Source organism: Rhyacophila brunnea, unplaced genomic scaffold, assembly GCF_057557595.1.
Source record: "Rhyacophila brunnea isolate RB1 unplaced genomic scaffold, BYU_Rbru_1.0 scaffold_13, whole genome shotgun sequence".
Taxonomy (NCBI): Eukaryota; Metazoa; Arthropoda; class Insecta; order Trichoptera; family Rhyacophilidae; genus Rhyacophila; species Rhyacophila brunnea.
In genome coordinates this window covers 30,759,209-30,781,177 of record NW_028232785.1, presented here as the reverse complement: position 1 = coordinate 30,781,177, position 21,969 = coordinate 30,759,209, and the positions used below count along the sequence as shown (strand labels likewise).

Here is a 21,969-nt window from a genome sequence, read left to right as displayed (position 1 = left end):
GTACGATTTATTTGCAGCGGTTATTCAGGCTTTTGTTTCTTCCAGTTCCTCATTTTCTTTTGTAATATTGGAACCCAGGTATGTCAACCGGTTGACTACCTCAAATTGATGGTTTCCAAAACTGGAACTTTGGCCCAGCCTACTCTGATTTTGTCAGCTTTGTACCATGATTTTAGTTTTGTTTTCATTTACTCCTAAGCCAATCTCTAGTGCGGCCCTTTGGAGGTGGTCAAATTCTTTCAGTTATACTTTTGTTAACTTTTGTCAGTCATACTTATTTGTTTTCATTGAACTAAGAATACAATTTGCAGATGACGATGGTTAGTTTTTAAAATTCAATTAAACTCTGCCTAAACCAAACCATAATAGTTTAGGTTTGCTATGGGCGATCCAACAAAAATAGTGCAAACTTTTTCAGACATATTTATTTGTTTTCGTTGAATTACGAATATATATTTTTATTAATTCATTTAAGCCCTGCCTCATCCAAAACATAATCGATTAAAAATATTCTTCTATCTATAAAATATCTACAATTATGTATGGTTTAATGGTATAATTTTAGATATTTTATAGATAAATGAATATTATTTGACTACGAGGGTGGGTCAATAAGTCCTTAGAAAAGCCGACAGGTGGCGCGACTAGTACTGTAAGCGGTTTGTTTTCATGCAGTGGCACTACCGATTCAGTATGCTGCGAAGTTTCAATCAGATTGGTCGGGTTGTTGTGTGTTTCTCGTACATTTAAAAAAAAATTTGCTTGTGGAAAATGGAAAAATGGAAAATGGAGAAAATTGAGTTTAGAGCTGTTATTAAACATTTTAATATAAAAGGGTTAACAGCAAAGGAAATAAAAAATGAGTTGGATTTAGTTCACGGCATATCTGCTCCTTCACTTGCAACTATTTATAACTGGTTAAATGAATTTAAACGTGGTCGTACATCAACAAAGGATGAACCACGCTCAGGACGTCCTGTAGAGGTGACTACACCAGAAATGATCAATAAAATCCACGATATGGTGTTAAGTGACCGAAGATTAAAGTTGAGTGAGATAATTGAGGTTACAGGGATCTCAAAAGGTAGCGTCATTTCTATTTTACATGACAAATTGGGCATGAAAAAAATTTCTGCAAGATGGGTGCCGCGTTTGCTCACAGTCGACAATAAACGCAATAGGATGGTGGCCTCTAAAGCCCTGTTGTCGCTCATGCAACGCAATCCGGATGAATTTTTTCGTCGCTTTGTGACTGTAGATGAAACATGGATACACCACTATACTCCCCTTCCCCATAATGGATAAATAATCATTTTTATTAGTCAGGAAACATAAAAATAATTATAAAATAAAATTTTACCTCTGCAATAGTGCCGCAGGCAACTTTTTTATTATTCGAGAAAAATTCTGGTGTGTTTATCTCACTTAACCGCCAGACCGGGCCCCCATGCTACAGCCCTGTCAGTCTTGTGTATAGAATAGATGCACAGGAATCAAAACTTCAGCAAAGTATCTGGTTTGTCAAATTTCATTGTTCCCTGTTAATGCTGCTACCAGCAGTCGTCATTTATAACTATTTGTGAAGAGGTACACATGAAAATTACTGTATTCTTCCAGCCCCGAGCAGTTGTCGCTGCAGAAGGGTCAGCTGATCATGGTGCGGAAGAAGGCAGACAGCGGCTGGTGGGAGGGTGAGCTGCAGCAGAAAGGACACAAGAGACAGCTGGGATGGTTTCCCGCCAGCTACGTCAAGGTACCATAACCTTACCAAAACTATTTAGCTAAAAAAAATTACGGCATAGCTCCAAGCTCAAATTGTATTATGTTACTCGCATGTGACTCTCCAAAGTGGCCAAATTGAAAATCGTTTTTCTCTTCTTCTTTTAGATCCTGCAACCTTCAGGGAGGGCTTCCGGCCGCACAACACCTGTCATGTCTTCGAAGATGGACATCATGTCTCAGGAGCAGGTCATAGATAAGGTATTCAGTACGTTCCACACCGTAGTAAACACGGAAGTTCTAGATATATGGATACACAATCACTGCTGACCTGTTAATTATATCTAATGCCCAGGAGGAGGCAGGTGTAGGTAAAATTAATTATTGGTACCTAGCTATACATAACAATGCGATCTCAATACTATACGGCTATCTGTCTCCGGTACAATATCTCATCTACCTAACCAATATAGGTACATAATTTCTTAGAAATACCTAGAATTTTAAGATTAATATTTTAAGATTTCTGTATAATTTAATAATAATTGTATGATTGGTTTTAACTGTTTCAAGGCCCCCTTTTAAATACTCTCACGAATCGATTGCGGCATCAACGTCAACGAAAATCGCCACTGTTCAAAGTCTCTTGGTCTATGGCGACTGCCTTTCGATTTTGTATCTTATTAATCCTTTCTGCGACCCTTTTTTCGTAATTAAGGGTCGTCAGCTGTTGGTAGGTACCTTTCAGTGGCGAAGGGTGGAGGTTGGCTCTAAAGATCCGGCATGAATAGTGCACATTAAACTTTGTCAGTCATACTTATTTGTTTTAATTTACGTAAGACTACAATTTGTAAATAGTGTTGGTTAGTTTATAAAATTCAATTAAACCCTATAAACAGAGAATTCTAAGATAGGGTCTGTTTATGTCAATTAGGTTTGGCGACTTCTTCAATATGGCGTATTATTTTTTTGTAGGTTATCTCTCTGTACCCGTACACGGCGCAGAACGCCGACGAATTGAGCTTCGAGAAGGATGACATCATCGCTGTCACCAACAGAGATCAGGATCCCGCCTGGTGGCAAGGTAATCATCAAAACTGAAGAAACCATTCTCTACATTTTATAGAGGCAATATTGTCATTTTTAATATATGTTGTCCAAGATAGACATGACTCACTTGATTTGAGTGCCATCGATGAAGATTGCTTTTAGTTCAGCAAACCATTTTACCATTACTTCTGTCTTCGAGACATTTACCTTTAAACGTACTTTGCGGCTTCATTTGCAAGCTTCTGCATCCTGTTCTGAAGGTCTTATGGGTCGTTCGCAAAGACAACAATCGTCTGCATACCGCAGGTGACTGAGATATTCGCTGATAATGGCGATTCCACTGTTCTCCCAGTCAAGTCGCCTGAATAAACCTTGTCAGATACCCTTACTAATTCGATACCTGCAAGAGCTTATGAAGCTTTATGCTGGCTGTTGCATCTAATATGAATCTGAATATAATATGTTATTCCGTATGTTTCTCTTCTTGGTCATTCCTTCATGGCTAAGAATCATGACCACCTTTGAATTTTTTTCTCATCTTTTGAGCGACCAAGACTTTCAATCCCTCTCTATCCTCTGCTTCTCCCAAGGCAGAGCGAACGCTGTCCCTAGTCAGCTCCCTCACTTAGTCGCTCTTCCTCTGCTTCGTATTCCCCGGAGGATACTGTTACACCCCCGACTGATTCCCATTTGGGGATGTCTCTGTGGATCTAGAGAATCCTGAACCATTATTAAGCCGACAAATAGTAAAGGTTGATTGCTAAAATAAATAAATAATGTTAAATATCTAACCGGCAACATTGTCTGAATGCCGTTAAAAAAACGAGAATGGCAACGCCGCGTTTTTACCGCTTCATGCGTTAAGTTTTGCCGCGCGAGAAGCATTTTTGAAAGCAACGCGGTAAGCTGTGTTAACCTCGCTATCCGCCAAAATTAATAATAACAATGTAATAACCAAATAGTAATTAACGTAATAAACCTCGCCGTTTCTGACTACAATTCCGGCATTTTAATTTGTTCACCTCCGAAGTCTTAATGACAGACGAAACACCATCATACTGAGCGAGGAGATGAATGTTCAATTGGATGGAGATGTCAATACCCAACACTATCAGCCTCTTCAGGTTATTCAGCCCACGCCGAATTAAATGTACAAAAACCTGCAGAATACATCTCAGACATATTGTCGAGAGACGTTCCTTTATCTGCAGTCTCTGGATCTTTGACTGGTTCGTACTGTACCCTGTTCAAGAAATACGAAACATTCGACACCAACACCACATTTCAAAGGTATCAATTATCTTCCTCTCGCTTGCCTTCAGAGTCCATAACTCGACACCGTACAAAAATATGGAGAACATTAATGTTTGCACTAGTATCATTTTTGTGGCAATTGAAATTCCCCAATTCTTCCGTCTGTTATTCCGTATACAACGCCTATTACTTATTCCTCTTAATATAACATTCATCAGGACCCTCATAGTAATGATATATAGAGAGCTCATATGTTTCGGCAAAATGAAGCCGTGTTTCTTGCGTATAACGCACAGTAGAACTGCGATTTTATTATTATCAACTTAACTATAAAACGTTATACCATCGTGTTGCTTCTCAGTGCGGCTACCAATTTTATTAGTTAACAATATGTTCTACTAAAATTGGAAACTAAAAATATTTACCGCTAAGTTTATATTTAACACAAAATTAATAAATTTCAGCAACATGTGCTCGCAGTTTTTAAATGAATGGAATCAGTCTAATCCATTTTTACCGGCGACATTTTGAAAAAACATTTTATTCAGCTGTAGAAATTATATCTTACTCTAACGTATAATGATATAAGCGTGCCGAATGCTTACTCACTTGCACCAATGGTTCGTTTTTGTTCAGGCCTTGTCAGGACAGGTTTCATCTGCTTTATTGGGAAATTCCGAACTGATAAACTTTATGTGAATATGTATTTTTCTTTCGTATTTTTCAGGTGAACTCCGCGGCATGACAGGCCTGTTTCCGAGCAACTACGTCACAAAGCTGGTCAACGACGGATAAATCGTGACGACCGTCCGCCGCTGATAGACACGAACCGAACATCGTAATTTAACAATTCTTGCAGTAGTATATTTACGGACACCCGCTTGTCTTTTAGAACAGACTTGCCTTCACTCTGATCGCCTTTCCGACGTGTCCAGTGGAATAACGAACGAAAAGTATTCTTCGAAATTGGGCCAAGAATTTCTTGTCAAGAAAGTTATGAAGTGTTCATTAGAGCAGTGTTTCTAAAACTTGTGAGTGAAAAGGAGAAACTGCATTATCCACTCTCTTATGATAAAATGATTACCTTACATTTTATTACTATTTCTGGTTCATGTTTATACATGGCTTTGCGTGACCTAATCTATGTTTAAAGTACCCAGCCTAATACGTGTAAAATTCCTCAAGATATACCTACCTGCTACTTTGTAATAATTTTTAGTGTAATTAGCTTTTTCTTTAATCATGTACCTATACATCCCTATGCATTGTTTTAATGCATAATAAAATGAATTTATTGCTAATGTTATTGAATAAAATACTAGTACCCCCACCCCCATGTTGATCGCGGGGGATATATATTGAACACAGTCGCGATAAGCAAAGTTTCACGATCAAGGGGGGATTTGAAAAATGAAACTGGATTTTGAATTTAAATTCTAATGGATTTAAGTTCTGTACTATTCCATTGAGCCGTTAATTGCGGTCTTTCGGCATCTTCAGACACTATGCACCAGTGGCGAAGGGTGGAGGTAGGCTGATCCGCCATAAATAGTGCATATTAAACTTTGTCAGTCATACATATTTGTTTTCATTGAAATAAGACTACAATTTACAGATGGAGTTGGTTAGTTTTTCAAAGAACCGTTTTAGGCGCTTCATGTCAAAATAAGTAATATTGTTAAAAATCGTTCGCGATTTAACGAATTCGCACTCGACGGTGTCGCAATGAACGGGGGGGGGGGTTACATTGTATTGAAAAATTGTTTTATTCAAAGATATTGAAGACAACCTTCTACTTAAAAGATGTAGTCTAAATATATAAAAGTGAACTCTGAAGAGTCAATAAGGCATTATTCATTGTTTGTTGCGTAGAAAAATTGCAGTTACGACAAATTGAAACTCGCTTAAGCGATTTTGATTGGGAAACCACAAAAGCCTCCATCTGCAGAAAGAAGAAGGGTTTCTACAATATCTTTGGTTTTACTCGATGAGCTCGAAATCTCGCCCCGCTGTAAAAAGATATCTGATTGTGTAAAGTGACGCGGGACATGCATGGTCTCTTGAAGGTTGCATGATTCATGAACTGCTAGAACTCAAAGTGTGTCTTTACTTAACTGCCTCAAGGGTAACAATGAATTAATATTGTTTGTGATTGCTAACAATTGACATTAAATTCTAATTTAACATACTTAATTCTTTACTACTCCAATAAATTGACTTTAGCAAATTAAATTTCACCTTTCGATATCTGCAGGCCATATGTATATCTAGCATTGGTATTACATTGCGAAGATAAACGCAGAAACTTGCATTTGTTACGAATGGATGTTTTGTGAATTACAAAATATATAACATTCGACATGTAACCAAAAAATTCACGTTAAAACGCAAATATGTATAGTCTGAAACGACAGACCTTGTCAATTTTGTTATACATGAAAAGGCAGCCAAATACACTGAATTATGATTGTTTAGAATATCGAGATAAACAATCACGAATACATAATGAAATGCTGCCATATTTAATAAACCAACATACAAAACGTTAACGTCTCCAAGAATTCCTGTCGCTATCCAGTGTTGCGTCATTCCACTTAAGTAGACACTCTATAGGTACCTAGTATTTACCTGCGTTTCAGGACGCCGGAATCTGGTTGTCTGGAAGAAAAGAAAAGTCAGGTTGAAGTTCTCTCCTGGCATCCGCAGCACCTGGCTAAGCCAGGACCAACGTCACCTCTTCATTCTCAGTGTGATTAGAGGCTGCTTGGTGTGTTCTCTTATCACCTCGTTACTCCTAAAGTCACCTTATATGCATAGCAAACATCTGTCCTCAAAGCTCAATCATCGTCATCGTAAAATTCCATGATTCGCTATTGAAAAGTCGCACCGTCAGATAGCAAGCGTCGAATAGGCGGCGTATGGTTTTAACCGAATACAGTTGTGATACTTAAAACGTTCCATAAATATCATTGAGTGTTGTAATACTAAACATCCGTAAGTTTTCCTCTAGCATAAGTCCAAATATGAACACAATCAATATCCTTTGTAGCGGGGCCGGATTTTAAAGCGATGTTGTCTTCTGACACCAAAAATTTTTTGCAATCTCATTAATACATCTAAATTGTTATGTTTAAAATGAATTCCTATGTTATAAAAATTAAGAAACTTTAACAATTTTGTTGAAAATAGTAGCTATAGTTGTGAAAACATATAAGTAATATATTATATAAATATGTAACTAATATAATAAAAAAAAATCGATGTAAGTTTTTAGGACCCAGGTGTGATCCTTGAGGTACACCTAATCAATCATGTATGCAATGGAAAATCTGTATTAAAGTTTAAACCATTGAGTTATTATTTTACCATCGCTTCTGGAGGGGTCCGTATGCATAAGAATAGTGTTTTGATCAATGTCATTCTGGGCATCGCTGTTGTTTTCTTACTATACAAGTCTGCCCATAGAATTCGGTTACATGTAAATTGTACGTATTACACCGTAGCACAGTTCGCCATGAGCTTTCTTATCGGAAAGAGATGACCGTATACCATGGCCCCCACATCCTGAAGCGGGCCCTCAGGCTAGGATCTTTGGCGGGCCCCCTACCTATCTCTAAGGTTAAAGGCAATAAAGACATCATTTTTCAAATTGTATTTCAGCTCAAATTAGCAGCACCTATTCAGTGTATCATTAACGATTTTTTTCTATTTTTAATACTCTACTTTAATCATTGAGTTGTCGAGTATCGATACACAATTGTCAAAAATAATATTGTTAATATATATAATTTAAAATGTTAATGGTCATGACGTATAATAGCGCATATTTATCTTACTTATCTGATCAACCCGCCACGCCGGGCCCTCAGGCTAGAGCCCTATTAGCCGCTCCCAAGGGGCCATGCCGTATACTATACAGTCATCTCTGATTTCGGCAAAATTCAGGAATGAAAATCTAACCTTACAAACAATCCAGTATATCGGCTATTTTCAAAATTTGTTTGCCGCTGGCTTCCTGTAAACAGACAAGAACCGTGTTTTATTTTATTCCGACCATGTCCGATCCTAATAGGATCATATGGGCCTCCACACAGTAGAGGTTTGTATTAACAGATTTTGTTTTTTACGAGAAATGGTTGTCAGCCACTTGCGCAACCTATTAGGTCCATACCCTGACTCACACACAAATTGAAAAACAATATGTGTACTTGCCAGACCCAGGATTCGAACCTGAGACCCACGGCGTGATAGTCCAACGCTTAAGCCGCGCGGCCATACATGAATTTTATCTCAATTCTATACGACCCAAAGAGGTTGGACGGTCTTTAATATACGACCATATATTTCTGATACAATATTTCACGGTGAACTGCATACGTACAAATTTCGGGACACAATAGAATTTTGGGTGAAATTTCAATCTTAATTAATTAATTCTTCAATTACTATTTTCTGTATGATTCTAACTCAATGGTTGAAATGACTAACTAAATTTGTTAAATTTCATAATATTAGTATGTTGAAAGTTTGTATTATTTCAATGTTTTTTTGTTCAATTGGCAGTTATATAATGTATAGAGCAATGCGTCTTGCCCACTGTTAGTTTAGTTCCTTGCACGTATAATATTGTTCACAGAAACTTGATGTCGTTAAAGTGATTGTAATAAATGAAAAAATTATCCGATAATATTGTCTTTTCATTTTATGTATCCTTACGTAGATCGTCGAATTGCAGAGTTGAAAATGTACACTAGTATTCAGTAACCAGGGGTGGAGGTAGGCTGCTAAGATCCGAAATAAACAGCGCACACTAAACAGTCAGTCAAACGTATTTCGTCAGCTGAATGCAGAACTATTTTAACCATAGACTATAGATACATATAGACGCCACCCGTTGCATTGCTAAATGAAGCTACGTGCCGTGCGTTTGGTTTGTGGGCGAGCGAACGCATTCGCCTATAAATGTTCGAGACCATAGACCATTTCGCTAGTGCTCGCCCAAAGTGCTCGCACTAGACGCTCAGAATTAAAATATAATTTTCTGTTTTTTTACGTTATATAGTATTTTTAAGCGGTCAAAATGCAACCAATTAGGTAAATATATCCATAATTTAAGTTATTTTAAAGAAACACTAGGTCACTGATATTAAAATAAATAATAATATACAAATAAATTGTCACGAACATGTATCAACTTACCTATGAAACGTAATACCATCTTCTTGCTTATCAGTACGGCCACCATATTTTAATACAACATGCAGAACCACCTTTCCTACTTAATTAACTAAAAATATTTACCACTGACTTTATGTTTAACACAAAAAACAGCAAATTTAACAACACGCTACGTGAAGCGATTCAGTATGATTTACCGGCGATATTTTTGGAAACCAACTTAAAAATATGTAGACCTTTTATCTTACTCTAGCGCGTGTCGCAGAGACTATAAGGGTGCCGAATACTTTCTCACTCGCACTCATGCATCGTTTTTGTTCAGGCCTTGATTTTAACTTACATTTGAAATTTTTGAGGAGAGTTTTTGAACAACTTACTGAAATTATTTATTATCTTTATGGATAAATGGATGCATCATATTTTAGTAGGATTATTGATTAAAAAAATGGTGCATACACCTATCCATATAAATAATAAATAACTGAAGTAGGCTGTTTTAAAAAACTCTTTTGCAAAATATTTCAAATGTGAGTTAGAATAGTTCTGCATTCAACTGACGATTTGTTTTCTTTGAACTAAGCAAACAATTTGCAGATGGTGCTGGTTAGTTTTTAAAATTCAAATATGTATAAAAGTTATTTAAATAATTCAACATACGAGACATGAGTTGTCTAGAGCCTGGGGGCCTGATCATATATATATATATATGTAATATTGGAGAAATCCGTGGCGTCGGTTAGTACCTAATTGAAGTAGTAGGTACCTATTTTGATTTAATAAACAAAAACCGATTGCCAAAGTAGCTTGATTTAGAAGAGCGCTGATGAGCAGGTATTAAAAAAAAGGCCAATAGTTAAAATTTGTTGCAATTAGTATGTCGCCTCTTAGCATAGAGGATAATGCGTGGACGGGGCGTAAACCCAAGAGATGCTGGTTCGATTCCAGCCGGGTGGCTTATTTTTTTCAAAAAGTTTTTTTCTATCGGTTATAATATATTTTCTCAGAAGTGTTTTTCAATAATTATGTATGTTACTATGTTGTTTAAAAAACACTTATTTTATGTCATGTCGTGAACGCTTCGAATTTATAATTTGTTATGTTCATTATATGTAAAATAAATAAATTTGATTTGATTTGATCTACTCTCGAGATATTCCCACCATTCCCACGCTTAACAACTACTGATGCGTCACATCCAAACGTAGGGCCTCGTGATACACTCGATTAAGACGAAGTGGTGTGGAGCGGGTATGCAGTGACGTCCCGTGGGAGTAGGCAGATTGAGCGTCGCTTGGGGGCGGCAGTTACTCGAAGGGCGGCAAATCGAGGAGAATCATTGGGAATATATAGAAACAACTGGTTAAGACTACATTGGGAAAGACTTGCGGAGGACTGTTCCGGCTGGAGGAGGCCAGGGCTCGACTTGAGCTGTAGCGCCATCGAAAAAGAAGAAGAAGAAACAACTGTACCTAAGCTTAGTAATAACGGAAAATTTCCATTAAAAACTTCAACTCAGTGGTTGGACAATAACTATAAAAGTTTTTATGACTATAATTTTTGTCGACTTCGCGATGTCTAGTTTACTTCCGTTTTCCTTGGACGTCACGTCCTTAGTGAACAGCAATGACACGTGCAGATTTGCGAATTATATTTGAATTAGGTATAGGTAGGTAGTAATACCGACAGAACTGTCTACCTTCAGTAAACGGCCCCTCTAGGGTACGAAAAGACCGAATCATCGCCCTCCAGTATATTAGTCAGCTGGTCTTGAATAAGTAAGTAACCCTCCTCCGCTACCATTCAAATATAATGAAAATATTTACTAAGTAATCATAATAATATTAAGTAAGTAGTATTAATTATATTAATATTAGAATCAGTCAACCTTAAAGGGTTAAAGACATGGCGTGATATATACAGGTCGATCCGTATTGGTTGAGAGACCTCGTACGATGTGTCGGATAGCCTGTCGACTCTCCAAGGACAGGGAGCAAGCAGGAGAAATAAAATCAAAAAAAATGGTAGTACGAGAAATTCTTTATGAGTGAGATGACATCTAAGGGCGTGAGAAAATGTTAAGTTGCGATTAAAGATAAATGTTATAAGATAAAGCTATTGTATTTAATTTAAGTTGTTGTGAGAAGTTATTTAAGAGACTTAGTGAAAATATAACAGTTAACTTACGCTGAGTTATTTATTGTGAACCCTTCCCTACTCCCGGCGAGTTAAGGCCATGCATTAGTTGAGGCACGGTCTAAAAAGATCGTCGCTAGGCGATGCGCGGATTGCGGGTGGCGGGTGAAAATGACGCCTGTCAAACGAAATATTAATTGTCATATAAATCCAACATACGTCCATTTTATGTTCTGTTTATTGTTCTATTAGTAACAATAATAATATATTCATTGACATGTTTTCTTTTTAAAGTAAATGGGTAACGTTTTTAGTCATCTTTACACGATTTTAGAATTAAATGACCCGTCGCCATCACGCAGCAAAGTGACGTGTTCCTCGGTCAACATTCTCTCAGTGAATGGCAGCGAGTCCAAAATTTCGTCGCCCGTACAGTTGAAAATTATTTGGCGTTTCACTGATGCGTCACCTTAAGAAATAACGAAAAAGAAGTATTAAAAATATGGTGAAATGTACGAGGTATCAGTAGGTAGTATGTAAGTACATACTTACTTTATTTTGTTTAATGCCAGTCACTCGCGAGTTTTGGAAATTGTCAGGTGTATTTTTAAATATATCTGAAACCGTGGACTCGCAATATTGTCTAGTAAAGCAAAGATGGCATTTAAAATAGATTTAGTGGTATGTAATATCTTGTTAGTATTGTATCCACACAACACATTTCTTAGATTCTAATGAATTCAAGCTCTGTACTATTCCATTTAAGTCGTTTTTTGCGACCCGGGTTTCGCCTTTCGGCATCTTCAGGCGCCGTGTACACTCACCAAAGGCAAACACACACTGACAACGAACTCTCTTTACTCTAGCTTATATCGAGGGTATACTGACAGAACGCATAATTTTAGTTTTTGCTGTTTTTCTGTTTTAAATGCCAAAATGTATGCAATTTTACGCTCTACGTCGTGGTAAAACGCACAAAGGCATAGGATATAATGGTGAGAAAATAGAAACATTATTAAATCATATTGTTATTTTATTCTGATAGAAAGCATGATAATGACCTAATGCAGGGGTGGGCAAACTTTTTGGATGGAGGGCCAAATTCAAAAATTCAAAATGAGCGGCGGGCCGCAAGTAAAATACCATTTTTAGATAAACACTATTTATTATCACGAAAAATAAATACTACAAAAAATAATGAGAAGAATGAAACTGTTGTATATTTTTTAACCTTTTTTTTAAAATTCAGGTGTTAATTTTGTAGTTGATATTCTCAAAACTGCTTGTAAATGGGCATCGGGGATATTTGACCGTAAAGAATTTTTATTGAGGTTCATGATCGAAAATGTTTGTTCACATATATAGGTTGATCAAAAAATAACAAACATTTTTCTTGCATAAGTTGTTCGAATTTGTCTGAATTAAGGGCATTGTAAAATTTGGAGATTTCTTCACAACGATGCAATTCTCTTAAATCAGTGTCACACTTCAGGTCAATAATCTCAAGTTGTAGCTCTGTCGGTACACTATCAATATCTATTGAAAATGGATCGCGTACTATTGCTAAACAAATTTTAATCTCTGTATTTTGTCTGTCATCATTGTATGTGTCAATATTTATTTTTTTAATTATAAAAAAGTTATTCGTAATCAGAAGTACAATTTATAATGGCGGGCCGCAACAAAATACCCGGCGGGCCGCAGTTTGACCCCCTCTGACCTAATGCGTTCTGCGTATACAAAATACAGGACTTGTAACATTTCGTATATTGTGTTTGCCATAAAGGTTAGTCTTTATAATGTAGAAAAAATGTTTTTAAATCATAAAAAAATCTACGTGGGAGAACGCTTTGAAAAAAAAAAAGTCCTTTTTGCGATTATCTCAGAAGTTGTTTTAATGAGTTAATGCTTTCTGTCAGTATACCCTCGATATAATAAATCAATACAATAAAGTAGGTAAAAACTCAATTACCTACATATCAAGTCAAAGGTTACAAAAAATACAATAAACAAATTATTAATAGTTGAAGTGTCAGTAAAAAACCTAATTAGTAAAAACCCTATCTCATTAATTACAATACACTCGATAGCATATTATAATAAATCGTCAAACATAATAATAGATCATTATTCTTTATGAACAATAAAAATACTACATTCAAGAGGTGTAAATCGTCAATTATAGTATTAACATTTCTTAGATATTTTTTTTTTTTAGAATTATTAATAACCATGTCCTTGCTTTTTCGTACAAGGTGGTTGTTAGTAATTTTGAACAATCACAAACACCCAGGCTTTGAGAAAAACACATAAATGTTTTTGTCATGACCGGGAATCGAACCCAGGAACTCTCGGGTGGAAGGCGAGAGCCTTACCAACTTCACCACGAGAGTTAGATATTGGAGTCATGAAAGGGGCGGCATTTTATCTAGCAGTGGCGAAGGGTGGAGGTAGGCTGTTAAGATTCGCTATAAATGGTGCACACTAAGCTATGTTAGTCATATGTATTTGTTTTTATTGAATTAAGACTACAATTTACAGATGGTGTTAGTTAATTTTTTTAAATCAATCAAGCCCTGCCTAAACGAAACCATAATAGATTTGGTCTAATTTGGGCAATACGACAAAATTGTGCACAATTTTTCAATCTTAGTTATTTGTTTTCGTTGGATTAAAACTACATGTTACACATATTGTTGGGTCATTTTTTTAATTCATTAAGCCCTGCGTAAACCAAACTATAATAAATAAAAAATATTATTGTATCTACAAAATACTCAAAGTTATGTATGATTTAATTGCATAATTTTAGATATTTTATAGATATACATGTATTTTTTGGCTATTATCTATTATGGCTTGGTTTCTCGGGGTTTAATTGAATTTTAAAATCTAACCAACATTATCTGTAAATTGTAGTCTTATTTCAATGAAAACAAATATGTATGTCTGAAAAAGTTTAATGTGCACTATTTATGGCGGATCTTAACAGCCTACCTCCACCCTTCGCCACTGTTATCTAGGGATGTCACTGCGGGTATGTTTGGAGGGTACTTTTAGGTAGTACAAACTAAGATTTCTCTATTGCACGTTGAAAATAAAAATAAAAACTCTGATTTATGTCATAATAAAATTCTTTATTTTTACATAATACTATATTTTTAAACATTTATATAATTTTAAAATTTTGTTTGTATTGATAATAATATTTACAAACAGAAAATAATGTTCCCTTTTATATGATAAAACAATTATTTAAAGAAATGACATATTATAAAGTTTCTTCCGTCAACAGGAAACAACACGGCAACATCTGTTTACTCTCTTGACAAATCTAAAGCATGTTTGTATAATCAATTACCACAAACACTTGAACATAGTGCGAGACAACATAGGAATTGATGTTAAATCGCTTATAATTGAAAAATATTTTTCAATGTAAACACTAAAAAATAGTCCTTCAGTCGCTGGCGAAGAGTGGAGGTAGGATATGGAGATCTGACAAAAATAGTGAACACTAAGCTCTGTCACTCATAAAAAAACTCTATTATGGTTTAGTGGAGGTTTGTATCAACAGATTTTTGTATTTACGAGAAATAGGTGTTAGCCGCTATGTGTATTTGCAAGACCTAGAATTTGAACCTAGGACCCACGACATTATAAGCAGACGTGAGCAGAAGCATCGTGGGCGTGGTTTGATTTAGGCAAGATTTAATTGAATTTAAAAAAAATGACCAACACCTGTAATTTATATTCTTAGTTAAATGAAAACGAATACATATGAATGACAAAGTTTAGTGTGCATTATTTATGTTGAATCTCCACAGTCTACATCCACCCTTCGTTTCAGCCACTCTCAGTAAGATCGAAATAGCTTCACAACCACACCGACAATCAATTACTGTTATATTATTCTGTTTTTCTTCGGTTGTTAGATGCATTTTTATTTTTACCATGTTCGATCTCGAGAAAATCATAAATTTGAGCATCCACAGAGTGAAAGTTGTACCAGTAGCGAAGGATGGAGGTAGGCTGTTAAGGCCCGCCATAAATCGTGCATAATAAACTTTATTAGTCATACGCATTTGTTGTTATTGAACTAAGACTACAATTTACAGACGATGTTGGTTAGTTTTTAAAAATAAATTAAACCCTGCTTAAACCAAACCATAATAGTTGTGGTGTATTTGAGGCGATATGACAAAATTGTGCACACTTTTTCACTCATACTTATATTTTATTTTCATTGAATTAGAAATACATATTACATATTACACATGTTGTTGGTCTATCTATAAAATATACAAAGTTATATATGATTTAAATTGCATATTTTTAGATATTTTATAGATAGACACGTATTTCTTGACTATTATCTATTATGGCTTGGTTTCGCAGGGTTTAATTGAATTTTAAAAACTAACCAACACCATCGGTGAATTGTAGTCTTATTTGAATGAAAACAAATTCTTATGACTGACAAAGTTTAGTGAACACTATTTATGACAGATCCAGCCTACCTCCACCCTTCGCCACAGGGTTGTACGAGCGGATTTTTGTTTTACGAGAAATGAATGTTAGCTCAACCTATTAGGCACTACAAATCAAAAATATATAACTTTAAAATTAAAATGCCATATTATCATATTAACATATATTGATATTAGATACCATATTAAGGTACTGCACGAGAGAAATGTCAAAGTGGGACAGCATGTATATTCCAGTTATATGCCATCCTAATTCGGATCGAGTACACCAGCAAATTAACCGCACCGTGGCGTGTTTGTTGCGTTGGGTAAAATTGATAAAATTGCCCCTGGAGACATTCGATTGTCATTCGTAATTTCAGCATCGAAAACTAACAAACTAATTGGTTCTTGTCGGTTTACAGGAAGCCAGCGGCAAACAAATTATGAAAATAGCCGATATACTGGATTATTTATTAGGTTAGGTTCTCATTCTTTAATTCATGAATTTTGACAAAATCGGCTATGAAAATTAGCATGGTTCCCGCCTGGCTTCCCGTAAACCGACTAATACCAAAGAATTTGTAAGGAGAGAATAATATTAAATGTAATACAGTAGGGCATATTGTTAATATTGTTAACAACCATTTCACCACACAAAACCATCACCAAAAACTTAAATTTAAAATCCGTATTAAAATACTTTCTTTCATAACATAGAATATTATCAATAGGTACAAAGATAAATCATAATTCATTCAGTAACATGGGATAATAATTTTTAATGTAAATAGGTATTTTTGTGTTTTATTTACATAACATTCAATTTAACCTTTCCAGTTCTGTGATGTCAAGTTACGTTACACTGGTTCTCTCAAATATTTTATATTTCAATTAGGGGCCGTCCACATATGACGTCACACGATTTTGGCTATTTTAACCCCCCACCCCATTATCAAATTTCGTCATATAACTTTTTACCTCCCTGTCTATATTACGTCACATTTTGACAACCGCCCCCTAATCAGAAAAAACGATTTTTTTAATTTTTATCCTTAAATCCTTGATTATTTTTTGTTTTCTTTCTTTTCACATTTTCTGACCCCCCCTCTAGAGTGTGATGTCATATATGGACGGCCCCTCAAGTAATTATTATTTTGGCTATTTTTAGAATCACTGACATACTACATAGCAAATAATAGTAGAAATATTTATAAAATTTTATATACGTTGCCAAAACCGATATGTAAAGTACCTTCTTATTGTGAACTAGTACGGTGACACAATGTGACAGCACAGTAAGGGAAAGGTTAAGAAAATAATCATATTATTTTGACTGCGAAATGCATTAATACACCAAGCGACATGTGTGCAAAACAGAGACAATTTTAGCTTAAAAATTTTATTTTCCCTCATATAATATGTACACAATCTATCTCTTCATCATTATTGCCAGCTTGAATACATCCACTGCTGAATAAAGGCGTCTCCAAACTGATTCCACTCCTCTCGGTCCTGTGCCATATTTTTTTGTAAATAAAGAAAAAATTTTAACATTATCATAATGAAAATTGCAGTGTTACAAGAGCGATCTACATGCCAAACGGCTAGAGTGGCACAGGACCTAGGTAAATGGAGCAACCTTGTTGTTCACCTAGCGTGACAGGCTGAAGGATATCAGCAGTATTACCAACTTTAAAATACGCTGGTTCGAAAAAAAACCAAAAAATAGGTCATATTTACGAATATTGTTTTCCCAAGAACAACGAGTCGGTCAGATCGCATTTCAGCTTTCCGAATGTTAGTTTCTGTGCCATGCTTGACTCGTCTATCCTGTGTACATGGTCCAGCCATCCACGGCGGCCCAATTTATACGCATTCAATATGCGTTTTATTTTTATGTGGCAATATTTAAGCAGATACGTCAGCATAATAAGACAACAATGCTGTTATGATGTCAATGCGGATTTGCAATATACACTCTTATTGCAATGTAAGAAGAGATCATTTTTCAATCACATTCATTTGTAAGAATGACATACGCATAAGCAGACTCAGCTATCTATGAGCAGGGTCATCTACCTCTTTTATTCTTCAAATGCAGTGTCCATTAGTCGATATGCAATAGTCTTTATTAATTTTCTTCAATTTGTAGTGAATAGGTAATAGTTTTTTGAATAAGCTCGTACATATATTTGTGTTGTCGATTTCCCAGTACGAACATATTCTAAAGAAGATCATCATTTAGTTTACCCGCTTTTGATGTATCTAACAGAATAATACGGTGTGATACTTGCCACCAGCACTGGAAAATGAATTGCAGGTAATTTAATCATTAGTCTTTTAGTAGCCATTTTTCAGCTTCACTTTCATATATTTAGGTTCCCTCTTTAGAAGAGGATTTCTTCAATGCCTTTGGGTTTATATTGTCCCTTCAAAAACGGTAGATCAAGAATCCGCTTTATATTGAATGTGGGAATGTGGGTTTAGTACGAAGGTATGGGGAATATTATTATGTAAAATAAATGAATCTGATGCAGTCTTTGGCGGCCACACGAGGAATAGCATTCCTCGCGTCTGCCAACTGTCATTTGTTCGAAACGGCGGCCGATTTTTTCAGCTTATCGTCACCGAAAGCTCCCAATTCCTGACCCATCTTCACGACGTCTCCCTGCTTGAAATTGAACGAGAAATCTTTCGGCGCTTCAAATATTAGCACAATCGTACTGCCCATGTTAAACTGCCCGACCAATTCGCCTTTATCAAGTTTAAAATCTTTACTCAACAAGACTTCATCGCAGTTTTTCTGACGTCGTCCGTTAGTATGTAAATGAACATCTTTATAAACTGATATCGAACCGACATTCGTCGCGCCGACAGCAGTAAAACTGAAGAATCCATGCTTCCAATCTCCAACATAAACAGCACGTTCATTAAGACAGAATAATCCAGGTATTAACTTCGCAAATATCGGATTGACAGATAATAATTTACCGGAAAAATGTCGACGAAATACAGCTGTCCACTCAGCTGGTGAATGAAACCGATGGTAATCACCAGGAGCCAGATATATAACACACTGATGCAAAATATTATTAGGATTCTTTAGTATCTGGTTATAGTATTCAACGTCTTTCGGTGTCGTCTTCCATGTTATATTACCGAAGAAATTTTCCAGACTATACGTCACACCTTTGACTTGTTCAATGCGGTCCGTAAAGGCTGGACCGCATGTCAAGATCTTCCCATCACACGGAGAAACGATGCAGGCTTTCTTTTCGACGATTCTTGCATCGGTCTTGAGCTCGCGAGTAAAAAATGCACCTAAACTTTGATACGTTGTAAAATCTTCACTGATAGCTTCAGACATGTTTACTCCAAACGCAGTAGCATATTTATTATATATATACGGTCTTGTAGACTCTGGGAGTTCAATATTTGCAATCTTACCCCATATTTTACTCACAATTCGCAGCGGTAAATTCCTATAACATCCGATTTCAATTTTACTGATATCTTCATTAATTCCGTTGACGTACAGCCATCCGCAGTACGTGACGGCAGATAAAGGCGTCCACCGTGTTATTACACTTCTAAAACTGAACCAAGATCGCTTTTTGGCCACCGTGTTGACGTTTTGAGTTGCACAATTTCTAACCTCAAAATTAATAATTGAATTATTGAAATTTTTTCGTTTGCCCGTGTGCAGAATAAACCTCGTGCCCGGCTGTATCACTTTGTTTGCGAAGTGATACATTTTTTAATGTTTTAAAATGCTAACTAGTGAATTTATACAGGTGTTTGCGTCATCAACTGGTGTGAAACATAACCTCAACAACCCATATAAGCCCGCTAGAATCTTATTTTTATCTGTCAAAAATATTTATTCAGTGCTGCCATGTTGAATAATATAGCTTTTTTATTTATCGCGATGCAATAAATTAGTATTTCTGATAGCCTCCCACTAATATAAAATTATATTTATAATCTCTGTGTTCCCAAATTTGACAAGAATTAGGCATTTTATTATTGAAAAAATGGGCACAATTAACACATTTGAAGAACATCCTAAAGATACTGATTTCCCAGTAGTTAAGCTACAACATACGGCCATAGCCATAAATTGAGAAACGATAACTGAAGTGGGAGTAAGATCATGTTAACGCGCGTGTTTGAACATGTACTTAACCGAAAAAAACGATTTTTTTTTTGAAATACCAATAGAAATGACGTATTTCAAAAAAATACTAAGTACCTACCTTATTCTTAGGTCAATAAATATTATATAACAATCATTAATCGTAGGATGTTTTATTACATTTGAATGGTCAAAGACAATAGCTTATAATCAAGTTCGAAAGGGTCGACGAGTTCATATATCTGGGATTACGCATTCCCCTCAAAACGACATCAGCCAAGAAGTTAGCAGAATGATTAGTCTGGCAAACAAATCTTACTACGGTTTACAGAGACACTTCAGATCAAGACTCATCTCAAAGAAATAGTGGCGCACCCAGGATTTAATATTGGGGGGGCCCAAGGAGGAGAATGTAAATTAGTCCCATATGCTCTTTTTCTTCTTCATATAATTATTTTTACATATTTTCACAATACATGCCGACATATTTGTACAGTTTCTCCTAGTTTTTATTAAATTGTAGGCATAATGGCGGTAACCGTTGAGCGTGTCATCAGCGACTGGCAGATTGGAAGTGACTAACAGCGACCATGCTGGACATGTGCACCTAGTATGCTAAAATAATATAACTCAAATAATATCGGCTGTGCTACCCGCTTGGTCTAGAGCAGTGTTTCCCTAAGTGTGGTACGCGTACCCCCTGGGGTACGGGAAGAGTTTGGTGGGGGTACGCGCTGCACCGAACTATGGCAGCGCCTGGTGCAACAAGCATTAATACAACATCCATGCTAGAAAGTTTATCGCATGCGGAAGAAAAGCAATTGTTGGAATTATTAGCTTCAGACGGATTCTTGCAAAATAAATATAAGGAGTGTACTTAAACATCATTTAGGTTGCAAATGCAACATGTGTATCCAGTTTTAACAGAGAAATTCCTGAAATACATCTCAGATTAAAATTAATAACCAGAGAACCAAATTGCGATGATCTGTCGTTTCAACAGAAACAATTTCGTCCTTTTCATTGATTATAATGAATGTTATTTTTTATAATATAACTTTTATTTATATTTTATTAAGAATGATTTTTTTTTCGTTTATTATTATTTTGTTTATGTACTACAAAAGGAAAATATAAATATATTTTGATTGTTATTAAAGTACTTATATGCATTTTTCTTTGACGAGGGTACACAGATATCGAAAGTTTGGGGAACACTGGTCTAGAGAGCTACAATATTTATGCCGAATTCCACCGAAAAAAATGTTCTTTTGATTTACACCACTACTGACTGTAGTGGGTGTAGTCGTTCTTTTCGCCGAATGTTTATCGTAGATTTTTGGTTTTGTAATATTCAGGTTCCAAAATATTAATTGAAAATGGACAAAAAAAAGTATTATTGCATTTAACTTATACACAACCTACTCAACACAACACAGCCTAATATCTTGTTTATCGGTCTTTTGTCTATTGCACTCGGTGTACCTACACCATAGCACCCACATCCTGAAACGGGCCCTCAGGCTAGGGTGTTTGACGGGCCCTCTATCCACCGCTTAGATTAAAGGCAGTGTGAAACACTAAATTAACGTTTTTCAAATTGTGTTTTAGTTCAAATTGAGGGTACTTATACAGTGAATTTATTATTGGCGATTTTCAATACATCTACTTTAAGCATCTACTGGAGCTATCAAGTATCGACACATAATAATCAGAAAATATATTGGACAATTATATAATTTAAAATGTTCATGGTCATGAAGTATAATAACGCCGCAGGCGACTTTTTTTACTATTAAAGCTAATTTATGATGTGTGTTTATCTCATGTATCTGGTCAACGCGACACGTCGGGCCCCCCACTGTCCGGGCCCCCAGGCTAGAGCCTTGTCAGCCCTCCCCAGCCATGACCTACACCACTCTGGAATTCGGGTGGACACCGAGAATTTTTTGACAGTTCATTAGGGAACGGGTTTCTAAAAAAACCCGACATTAGTGTTTTGAAATTAAAATCTAAGACTTTTTTCTA

General features: G+C 35.9%; 2 protein-coding genes across 3 annotated transcripts in view; one reads left to right on the top strand and one right to left on the bottom strand.

The window, feature by feature from the left end:
- Positions 1–6,391, top strand: part of Dap160 (dynamin associated protein 160) — a 44,469-nt gene extending 38,078 nt beyond the window's left edge. For both annotated transcript variants that reach the window (XM_085940776.1, XM_085940775.1), the window contains 4 exons: positions 1,618–1,753; positions 1,888–1,980; positions 2,695–2,803; positions 4,751–6,391. In XM_085940776.1, the coding sequence (XP_085796902.1) occupies positions 1,618–1,753; positions 1,888–1,980; positions 2,695–2,803; positions 4,751–4,818 (406 nt within the window). In that variant the 3' untranslated portion in view covers positions 4,819–6,391. The remainder of the gene's footprint in view (positions 1–1,617; positions 1,754–1,887; positions 1,981–2,694; positions 2,804–4,750) is intronic.
- A 5,177-nt stretch (positions 6,392–11,568) lies between these two features.
- On the bottom strand, positions 11,569–19,704 carry LOC147077254 (phosphatidylserine decarboxylase proenzyme, mitochondrial-like). The gene has a single exon (XM_085940765.1). The coding sequence runs from the start codon at positions 19,558–19,560 to the stop codon at positions 18,391–18,393; it is 1,170 nt and encodes a 389-aa protein (XP_085796891.1). The 5' UTR covers positions 19,561–19,704; the 3' UTR covers positions 11,569–18,390.
- Positions 19,705–21,969: the final 2,265 nt, after the last annotated feature.

What these genes read in the sequence shown, in the direction of transcription:
- LOC147077254 (XM_085940765.1), bottom strand. Translation starts at nt 19,560, where the DNA reads ATGTATCACTTCGCAAACAAAGTGATACAGCCGGGCACGAGGTTTATT.